General features: G+C 42.8%; 1 protein-coding gene across 1 annotated transcript; it reads right to left on the bottom strand.

Moving 5' to 3' along the window:
• Window positions 1-2019: 2019 nt before the first annotated feature.
• On the bottom strand, window positions 2020-4289 carry LOC136374263 (E3 ubiquitin-protein ligase Topors-like). The gene is made up of 2 exons (XM_066339565.1): window positions 4275-4289; window positions 2020-3435 (listed from the first exon to the last, which is right to left on the bottom strand). The coding sequence occupies exons 1-2, from the start codon at window positions 4287-4289 to the stop codon at window positions 2020-2022; spliced, it is 1431 nt and encodes a 476-aa protein (XP_066195662.1).
• Between the last annotated feature and the right edge of the window lie 7309 nt (window positions 4290-11598).

Genomic DNA, 11598 nt, shown 5'->3' with positions numbered 1-11598 from the left:
CAGATGAGCATGGCCCAATGAATTACTACTCAATGCTCTGTTCTCAAATTTCTTCCGAGTGTCTTAAGAATGTGAATCAGGCATAAATCACCAACCAATGCACTTATGACCTGCATGAGAGTACAGACATCTAAGGGTAAGGGCTGCAAGGGGTTTTGCTATACCAGAGCAAAACTAACTCAAAAATACATCAAGTGACTTCAGCTTAAACAGTTTAAGGTGTTTATATATCTAACCACTGCCTGAATTTAGGACATTATCTGTATTTTTTTGTTCCTGAAAGTGCCCAGCCTTTTGCCACATATGAAAGTTGTTTGTGACAGGCAAAGATCACAGACTTCTGGCATTGACTCAGTGTAGAGGTTTCCTCTTCTGAAGCAAAAGATTTTATCGAAAAGATTACCTGAATTAATGGATTTTTCGTAAGGGGTATATAGCAGAGAGATGCCACAGGGATGATGCATCCTCAAAGCCAGTGAAGTTCTCCTGAGCATCTCATCTGTTTGGTGCTCTTCATCTTTCCATGGCTTCCAAACTGTGCAAAACTAATCTAATTAACCTTAAACCACAGCTTTTATTAAACAGAATGAACAGAAAGAGAACAACATGGAATTAACCGTGCATGGAGTGAGAGTAGAGACATCTTCAGTGTTCATGTATAATGCCTTTTGATTTTCAGAAAACCATGTGGAATATGAGGTATAACCAGTAAGTTATCACTACAGCTGACCTTGTCTTGTTTCTGGTGCCTCACTGAAAGAGTTATGCATCAGTCACATACTTTATATCCTCCTATTGATTTTGAAAATAGCAACTTGAAACAACACTGTCTAAATGCTTCAAAATTACCAGGTGAGCTTCAGTGAAAAAGTTCCCAATTATGTACAGTGAGAACAAAGTAACAAAGGATCAAGAAGGTATTTTTTACCACTAACAAAGCCCAACATAATCCAACACTCTTCAGCTATCTATAGAAAAGTATATTATCAAAGATCCATTTTCTGGATAGTCTCAACTGACAGTGCAAAAATCAACACCCTTGCTTTTTTTTGCCCTTTCATCAGGGTCTTCTTATGTTACAGTAGGACTGTAAGTTGAACAGAAAGGCATATTGTTAACTTTTAAGTCTCATCTCATACTTCTTTCCCAATACTTCCCAAATCCTCCAGTGCACACAAGAAATTTTATGTTGGCTTTTTCTGTGTAAGGACAGAGCTAACATAAGAAGGAAACGTTAGGAATGGTTACCTGGGAGTGAAATGCATTTCCCACCTAACCATTCATAAGGGAAAGCTGGCATGTGAAGTATGTATCTAAATAAAATGTGTGAGGACACAGGAGTAAGGAAATAGGCAAATTTCATGTGAGATAAGATTTTCTGCTCTATTATTTCCCCCAGAGAAGATCAATACTGTAACAAACTTTGATTTTGTTTGTCCTGAACACGGGGCAGCATCCCCTAACATCCTCATGAATTAAAGAAGTAATACAATAATATTTAAGCAGCAGGTAGAACCACACCTCTGCCTTAGAAGAGATGCTTTCCAATGGCTTAGCCTTGCTTTCTAAGCTGATGTTCCAGGCTGCACTGTCTGCCAGACCAAGCAACTTGATTTCAAGCAATGAGATCCAGTCACGCAGTGAGGAGATTAACTCACATCCATTATAACACCTTTTGAGGCAACTCATTAAATCAGTCTGGCTGCGAAGTCCAGCACACCTGATGGCATTAATCTAATACCTCATCCTGGCCCCGAGGTTATCAGTGGACAGCTGTAATTACAATTGATTGAAAAGACACTTTCACAGAGGAGTTTCTGTTTCCTGTAATTCGGGCATTTCTGAATATTTTTACTGTGTTGCCCACTCCAGTCATTCCAATCTTATTATCTCCTGGCAGGCATATGCAGCTTTTTAGTAACTTGAAATCAAGTATGAAATTGGCAATATTCAGATGATAGGCAAGCTAAAAAGTTAAGCTCTAAAGACATGTCACGTGGTCTTTTAATGGCACTGTATCTATCTTCTACAACATCCGACATCCTCCCTGTATGTTGGAGAATGGGGTGAGAAGCTCCTGCTCGGTTCACTGTCACTCCAGCTGTGACACTGGACTGGTCGCTGTTTCTTGACATCTTCCTTTTTCTCTTCCTTGATGGACTCCTCAGAGTCAGAGGACAGCTCAACCACCTCTGGTGTCTTCTCAGCTAACGGCTTAACATACCCAACAATGACACAATTGTCTGAGGAAGAGCCACTGTCATTTGAGTCAGCATTAGCCTGTAACTCAGTTTGCAGTTTAGCTCTTCGACTCCCTGAAGCAGAGTCCTCATCAGAACTTTCGGATGACTCCAGAGGAGAAGCTATGGTTGCACGAACCTCTTCTGAAATGGAATAGGAAGGCCCTGGAGTTTCATCATCCCAGGGGGCCTGACCAAGACCAGGTACAGACAAACTATTATCTGGCCCTTGTGGGTACGCCCCATCTGGAGATATGGTAATAATGGATGAGTCCGAGTGGCTTCCTTCCTCGTATGACGGCGTAGGACAGTCATAATTGGCATGTTGATCATATGCTTCCAGGTTAAAAGGACAACGAGCAAAACTGATGAATTCATGCAGGAAGTGCTCTGTGCGATTCAGCAGAAAGGGCTTTAAATCATCAGCAAAGGCCTGACTTTCCAGATCGTACCTAGTTACGTTACTCATGATTATGTGCTGCACAATATTGATCAAAGATCCGTGGGCACCAAACAGAACTGTAAGTTCTCGCTTCAGCCAAGGAACCAACCGGTGAAGGCAGGCGGGGTTGCGGCGGAAGAACTCTGCCGAAATCTCCCGGTATCGGCCGCCGTCCTGAATGCTGCGGATACGCACGCCGGTGCGGTACAGAGCCCTGCGGAAGCTGATCATGTCCTCCTCCTGGATCTGCCGCAAAGATCTGCCCTCTGCGCTAGCCTTCCTCCTCGAGGCCAGCCTCCTGATCATCTGCTGGATCTCTCTGTGTCTGGGTCGCCTCGGCTCGCTTGACAACCCTTCAAACAACATCCCGTTATCTGGAGGGGACAGCATCCTTCGGGAAGGGGAACTGCGCATGCGGCGTTCCCTCGTTAAGGTAGTGCGGTAACGAAACCTCCGGCCATCGGGGCTGGCAAAAGAGCTGGTTTCTAAAGGGCTGAGTATGTACTCCTTAAAGTCATCTTCAGCACGAATCGTATGGAAAATGGAGAAAAAGGGTTGCTTGCAGAGCGGGCATTCTGCTTTGTTTTTTGACCACTCCTGGACACAGCGGAAGCAGAACCTATGCAAGCAGCGATCCAGATACGCAACATTGTCAAATCTGTCCAGGCAGATGGGGCATTTGGAGTCAGGAGATGCATCTGTTGGCAGCTTACTGGTGCTGGCTTTTGGCGAAAAATTGCTGTCTTCTGCAAACTCTCAGCTAACAGAAAGCACCTTGTACCTCCTACATTTTAGGGTTACCATTTGGCTAGTCGGGTCGTCCGTGCTGTAAAGTAACTTGGAGCATGAGTCACATCATGACCTGTGAAGGACGGGCTGAGTTTACTGAGATAAGGAGCTTTTCCAAGCAGATGCTCTGTGTGCATCTCCCGTCTCTGTTCTTGGCTCTTAGCCAAAGGGTACCCACAGGGTCCCCACTTTCAGTAGAGATTAGAGGGTTGCCCTTTTTTTTTTTTTCTTTCATTTAGTTCCCTGTAGCCTCAAGGACTGGTCCTAAGCAACCATCTCATCTTGATGTGAGCTGCAGGCAGGTGTCAGATGGCAGCATAGCTCACTAGTAGGTGAATGGGAATTGAGTCAGAAACTCAGAAAGCAAACGTTTAGCTTCCACAGCCACTTCTTTAAGCCACTCAGTTCTCACAATCTAGTGAACTGTTTTATTTTATAAAATAATCATGTTCTAAGAAAAAAAAAATCTGGTTTAAAAGAAAATATTATCATCCAAGCAAAATCACAGACTCAGTCTCCTGGAAACGAAAGGATATATACAGTCCAAACCAGCATCATCATAAAAAAAAACAAGTATGGATACCATGTAGACACTTACCAAAGGGACTGATTATTTGTGAAATTGAATGCTCCTCTTGAGGAGTTCTTGAGGAGTTCTCTGGGTAACAATTGGAAGGGAACATAGAAAGAAATTCAGCATGATCTTCAGACTTTTATTTCTGAACATGGAATAATATTTAATATTCCCTTGCACAGGCTTTCCTATGCAAAGCCTTCAAGCTCTAAAATGCGCTGCCTTCTACCAGCAAGTTGTACATCCTCCCGTCATTCCCCATGCTCCTGCAGGGATCCACCGGCCAAACAATGCCCACATTATCAACCCAACACCTTAAACATATTCAATGCCTGCCCCTTGGTTGGCTGATGGCAAACAAGCAAGTTAAACTGGAAAAGTCAAATGGAAATCACTGAACAGAGCGAGCCATGTTGCAGACACAAAGTAAAGCAAGCAGTGAGTTCTCAAGCTATGCAAAAACTGGGTCAAAAAGGGCTTGAAACAGAAGCTGTTAAGCAAAGGACGAAACCAAGGTTGTTATTTTAAAGACTATCCATGCGGTGATATTGTTTTGTGGCCAGGATCTCCTTTGCTTTTGGCTCTGCTCAAGACTGAAGGCAGTTTTGAACTGTAAGACAGCAGAGATTGTATAAAGCAGATTCAAGCTGCATTAGGAGTAGCAGCCATGTATAAAAGCAGGAAGGTGAGCAGGAAAAAGCAAAAACTATCCTGATAAAGGGAAGAAATTATATCACCTGCTTTCACAGACATGCAAGGACATGGTGTGAAATGTCAAACCTTCTGCACTAACTAATAGGTAAAACCATAGATACAGAACTTTTAACCTTGCAAGGATTTCATGCATATTGTCCTCTTAGGTCACAATGTCTAAGCTTTCAGCCTGTCCACACAATGATTAAACCTAATGCCACAAAAGAAGAGCAATAAAACCAGCAATGACTCCATCCTCCTCAGAGAAGGACAGTATGGAACCCCTGTAATACTGTTTGGTAGGCATTTCAGATCTTACAAAGGTGCTACTTTGTGATCCTGGGCAGCTTCTGGTCCTTCATTGCAATGTATTCAGAGCACACAGCACTGAGTGTAGAAACAGGGAACCTTGGAAAAAGAGATGCATGGCAGGTGTGAACACAACTAAGACAACGCATGCTTTCCCTGGTGGAATGAAGTCAGAAAAAGCATTCCAACCCAGGACTGCAGGAACTGGTGTAAGACAATAGCAGAATCCTGCACTGAAAAATTTACCTGGAAATTTGTACAGAAATAAAAAGGGCACAGTTTTATTAGAAGCCTTAGCCAGTTATCCCCAAATTATCTGTCCTTATGTCTTGGAAAAAAACAACCAACGCTTGTGAACAGGGACTGAAGTGACATCCTACTGTAACAGCAGCTTCTTATAAAGAGGATGAGCCAGGTTGAGTAGAGACTATAAGGGAAAGAATAACAAAGGTAATTCATATATCCTGTCTTGCATCTATGATAGCTGAGCCCTGTGCACAGGAAGGCTTCTGGGGCTCCCTCCTCTGCTTCTTGTATGCAGTGAAAATGCTGCTTTTGTTGTATGCCACATAATTATGCTGCAGCTGGAGAAAGAAAAAAAAATAAACCCTTTTTGTACTTGCCTATAAACAGTCCGGTCATGAAAGAAATAAATTGCAACACATTATGCGATCCTGCAACTCAAACTGCACCTCTCTGCAAGCATAGAGTATTCATAATAGGTAAGCAGCCAGATGCCCATTTAAAAAATTTTCTTTTTTAACTTAAATATACTTTAGACATTTAAGCAGCCAAAATGGAACAACATATTTTATAGCCTGGTTTTGGGACCCAGCATGCTCTGTAACCATGGGAAATTCTCAGTGTCAGGCTGATGCTGCAAGGCATGTACCGTACATTAAGTTATATAAACAACTTTCACTAGAGAATATATAAAATGTCGAAATCTGGTACTATGCCTTATGTATCTCTGTTTCAAGAGTTTAAAAGTTAAAAACTGCTGCAAAACTCCCATAGATTTTCAGTTATAAAGGTACAATCTACATGCTTTGAGCTTTAGATATTTGAGAAGCCTTTTAAAATGAAACTTCACAACATGAGAAGGTTTAAAGGTGTGATTTTTATTTAATTTATTTAATTTTAGACATACTGGAGTTTGGAAAGTTAGGTGTCCAGCTTGATTCCACAGTTTTAACACTTTTTTTTTTTTTTTTTTTTTTAATTCTATGATTGGTAAAATAACCAATCTTGATATATGGTAAATATAACTTATCTTGATGGTAAAATGGTAAAATAACTTATCTTGATATTCACAAAGAAGCAGTATACAGATATAAGCACATGTGCTTTCCTTTACCATGGACGTGATTAAACTGGCTGCCAGCAAAACAGTTACTAAATGCCGAGGTTTACAATCAGCCTGCAATGTAAAAATCTGCACCCCCTCCATCCAAATTTACATGGTATAGTACTGCATAAAAAGATATCATCATTGAGCAGAAAGCAACTACATGAAATAAATGCAGTGAATATTTGCTTATCCAGCCACTAAATAAGAAAAATGCATCCTATATTGAGTGAGAAAAAAAAAGGAGAGTACTTATTTTTAATATGATACAAACTATTATCCTACTCCTGCTTAAAAAGCCATGTGAACAAGTTGAAGTTACCGTGTGATGGAAGGAGAGCACAAGCACACTCATGCTGTGCCACATCATATTCATTGTGTTTTAAAGGCAAGTTAACTCATTTCATGCAGCACTTGTGAAAGCAGGAGAAAAAATAGATGAGGGTGGGGCAAGAAGAGAATTTGAATTATAGAAACAGAGCAAACTCCCATTCTCCAAGTTTCAAAGGCATCCTCATTTGTATATGCATATCTCAAAATTGAAAATGCAGGTTTATTTCTACCCTTTTAGATGTGATATTGTACAAATCTGTAATGGGCCCACAGTCGGAAGAGACACAGCCTGGAGTCCAAGCCATCTCTGAAGCACCAGCAGAATAAAACCTGTGCAAAGATACAGCAGCCAAGATCAGTACATAGCAGCAGGTCAGCCTCTCAGCTTGGTCTGAGGTGCCTGTACTTCAGAGACCATAAAAATAGAAAGTAGGAGGTTTGTAAGAAAGCACCAGCATTCTGCAGTGCTGCAGGTTAATGATATTCTGTTAAAGCCATATGGATCACTGTCATGCAGACACTAAGGAGGAAGGAGAAGGGGACAGGGCGATGAAGAAAACTGAGACGAGAGCGTGGGAAAGCTGAGGAAGAGAAGGAGGCTAGCTGCAGCTCCACCGGTCTCTGTAGCTATTGCACAGAGTCAGGAGGTCATCCTGAAAATGGCAATTTTATATGCCCACTCCCAAGGCCCAGGCAGAAACACTGGTTCCAGTGTCTGCTCCCCACAGGGATTCCCTATCTGGCACAAGGTAAACAGCAAATAAGGAACTGGCTGAGCATCCCATAATCCAATATAATATAATATAACGCCTCAGATATTCCTTTTGTGCCTGATGTCAGACCCTGGGTAATGCAGCATCAGCTCCTTATGGCCCTTCTCCTGGGCAGAGAAAGACCCTGCCTTTGCTGCCTGTGCTGGGATGGCTGCTATATGGGGAGGAAGCCAGCAGGCATAGCTTTGCAGCCCACCTTGAACCAGAGGTGTGTCCCTACAGAGGCACCAAGCTGGACAGCACTTCAGATGGGTTGCGGCACCCCTCTAAAAAGGCTTCAGGTTATCACAAAAACTTTGTCATCGTTTATGTTGGCATCTAAGAATATGAAGAGGAGGGTCTGTGTGGTGGTTTTGGCAATTATTTTCTTCAGAGTGGCAGCTATGGGGCTGGGTTTTGGATTTGTGATGAACACAGGGCTGACACAGAGGAGTGTTTTTGTTACTGCTGAGCAGTGCTTGCACAGGGCCAAGGCTTTGCTGCTCCTCACCTACCCCACCAATGAGGAGGCTGAGGAAAGGAGGCTGCACAAGGAATTGTGAGGGGACACAGCTGACCTCAGATGACCTATGGGATGTCCCAATCCCATACCTTATGATGCCATACGTAGCATATAAATCTGGAGGAAGAAGAAGGAAGAGGAGGAAGTTTGGAGTCATGGAATTTGTCTTCGCAAGCCATCCTTCCCATCTGTGAGGGGCTCTGCTCTCCTGAAGATGGGTGAACAGCTGCCTGCCTATGGGAAGCAATGAATGAATTCCTTGATTTCCTTTGCTTCTGTGGGCGACTTTTACTTCCCCTATTAAACTCTCTTTATCTCAATTCATGTGTCCCATCCTGCTGTAAAAAAGGAGAGTTGGAGAGGATTCTTACTGATAGATTTCTCAGACGAAAATGAAGCACAACCACAGCAATGAACTGTGGAACTGAGAACTGTTTATCGATAAAGAAGGGTAGGTGCTCCTCCCGAAGCAGGACAGCAAAGCGAGCAGAGAGGGCAAAAGAGAGACAGAGGAAGAAGCAGAGGAGAGGGACAGCTGGTTCCCGCTGTAGAGGCCCGGTTATCACCAGCCGGGCAGCCGGAGCCGGGCAGCGCCTTCGCGGCTCTCGGCAGCGGCCGGGCGGTTTCCAGGCGGCGGCAGCAGCGTGTGCCCGTGTCGGCAGCGCCCGCTCCGCGCAGGGAAACGCCACAGCGCTGGGAAGCAGCAGCTGCCGCGGGAAGCGGCGGAGCACGGCAGGGCAGGTGCGGACAGGGAAGCGGGAGCGCAGGGAGCGAAAGGCGATGGCGGGGAGGAGGGCCAAGCCGACCTTCCGGGCGAGCCTCTGATCCCTGCAAGAAATTCAAAATGGCATTGGTCGTGTCGCAGCTAATCGCGTCTCTGTGTTCAGGCTCCTCTCCCGGCCCGATTTCCCGGTGTTTTTTCCTGGGCATCCGGGCATCTGCCCCACCAGCAAGTGGGAGTCACTCGCAGCTCGACCGTGGAAGCTTTCTCTGCCCTGATCGGCTGCCCGGAAAAGTCTCCCCGGGACAGGGTTCCCAACACGTGTACACTCCCTAAAGGACACTTCGGTGTAACGTATGTCGAGGCATAAATAAAAATCAAATTGGTCCCTTTCGAATATATGAATTTATTATTTAGAAGGTACCATATAATGTTACTTAAATACCGAATAATGAACAGCACCCCGGAAGGATTTTAATATGATTCTTGTTTGTAGCTAAAACTGAATTAATTTGCTTTATATCCGGAACATGGAAATTCACATGCTTTTGTATGTGAATAGTCACCTTTAAATCATTGGGAACACAACTATCACAGCTGTGTGAAGTTTGATGTCAGACATGGATATGAAACCTACTGCAGATGTTTTAATAGAGCATGAGTTTTAAAATTGTATGCTTTTTTTTTACTTTGATATGATTATTTGCCCCAAGTCAGGTAACTTGTATGGAATTTGGATTTAATCTTCTAAAGAAAGGAAAAGAGGAAGGAATTGAAAAGGGGAGTGTGCTACAAATTTCTCTTTCTTGCAATATCCACGTCTACCTGCTGCAAAAGGTATTGTCCACCCACAGTTGCATCTGAAAAAATGACAACAGAGGACACAGCGTGTGTTTTCCTGTGTTTGAGAGCCTTTGTAGCAATGTGGAGTGACAGCAGGATGACTGGAACTGATGAAAATGGATAAGATATGATTATCAAGCTGCATAACCAGCAAATTATTTCACTTGTTTAGGTTTAATTTTTTTCCCTTTTAGGCTCTAATACTGGCACTCAGCTTTTGGGTCATGACAAAAACCAATATATTGTCTTAATTACAGTTGATAATTTTAATAATTTTGATTACTTTGCTGCTTGAATCAGCACAAGGATAAAGTCAAAATATCATTTACATCATTTGCAGTGAAGAACTATGAAACCACTCTACCAAAAAACAGTTTGTTGAGTAAATGTATGTTGTCTTAATGACTGTAATCAGTAAGACACATAGTGTGAATGAAGTCTTTATCTGCTGGCCATGTTGTGCTCTTAGCTGCTGCAATTATTTCAAAATTAGTGGAGGAAAATGCATTTTCCTCTTCCTTAGGGTGACTATTGTCCTTCTGTTCTTAGGTGTGATGTGTGCCACAGAGGAACGAACTAAAGGAACTTACTGTCTATGTGTTTCCATCTTACCAAGTCCAGAAATCACTTCTAGAGCAATCATGAACAGCCAAACATCTCTACTCAGTTAAAAGATTGTTATGACATTATTATTATTAGAAATCACTACAGCAACAACTTGCCAAATGAACCATTAAAAGCAAGCCAGGCTCACTGAACCACAGTAAAATCGATTAACGGCTGCTTGGGGCAACATATGGTCTTTGAAGGTCTTTATCTTTTCAACCATTTGTCTCTCAGTGTTTGTAGCAGAGCCCTCCACCACTCTTTCATTTGAATGTAAAGAGCCATTTCAAAACCTGTAACTTCAAGCTCATTTAGTGGTGTGTCACTGTTCATCTGGACCTCTACTAACATGCAGAAATATGAATTAAAGGCAAAGAACACCTTACTGTTAAGGAAAATGGTGCGTTCTTTCTGCTTTGGGAACTTCATTTCAGCTTTTTTTGCTGTTGCTTTGCCCTGTTCCCTGAGCACCCCTTTTGTGGTTGTTGTTCTTGAGGCTGAAGTTTCAGAGATGCTAAACCATTTTTTCTTCATATGACAAGAAAGGGAGGTGGAAACCCTATTTCTGTAAATGTACTTCCCAAAGTTCGAGCCCGCAGTGCAAGCCCTGAGCAGCAGCTTGCCTGTGCCTTAGAGCATGTGCCAACACTGCCGTCTAGCTTCCACAAAGGCTTTACACACTCTTGCTTCTGGGCTGCTTGCGTTCATGTGTTATCACAGCTTTGTCGTGCCTCTGTCACAGAGTCAAGGTCCTGTAGTATTGACTTCTGTTTGGAAACACAGAATCGTTTGAAATGGTCACAGCATGAGATGTGAGATGGTAGCAATAAACAGTAGAGGAGATCTGAAGTGGCAGTGCATCAAGAAAACTCACCGTCTGTGTTTGCAGACAGGGAAATGAAATCCATCTGTCCAAACTCTTAAAAGATATCTGGCAGCACAACAAGGCAGAAAAACCAATTCCATGTCTGCTCAGTATTTCTAATGACAAAGCATTTGAAATGTCATTGAACAGGGTCTCCTGACATATCACCCCCCTGATACGTTGTTTGGGCTCAGTGTTGAATCCTGCTTTCTTGTGTGTCTCTGTCCCTTATCCTTCTCTTCTCATAGCACAAATACATCTGTTTTACTCTTTTCCCAAACAAGTTGTAGCTTTTTCTTCTTGGTCTGTGGTGACCGAGGAGCTACTTGTCTGAAGTAGTCTGAAGTATTGCGTTTAGGTTTTATACGCATCTTTCTTCTGGTCATCTTGGGATTTTAGACATTTGTATGGTTTCCACTTACCATGAACTTGCCTTTGTTTACCAAAATCTGTATTTATGCAGCCTGTAGGTTACAGATGGTATTATATAAATAAGATAATGAAAGCACATAGCTTCTTTTAAGGAGGCAGAAGGCTCTATTCGGACTCTAGTTTGAAAT

This window comes from Sylvia atricapilla, chromosome Z, assembly GCF_009819655.1.
Source record: "Sylvia atricapilla isolate bSylAtr1 chromosome Z, bSylAtr1.pri, whole genome shotgun sequence".
Taxonomy (NCBI): domain Eukaryota; kingdom Metazoa; phylum Chordata; class Aves; order Passeriformes; family Sylviidae; genus Sylvia; species Sylvia atricapilla.
The sequence above is the reverse complement of the archived record's forward strand: the minus strand, read 5'-3'. Positions and strand labels throughout refer to the sequence as shown.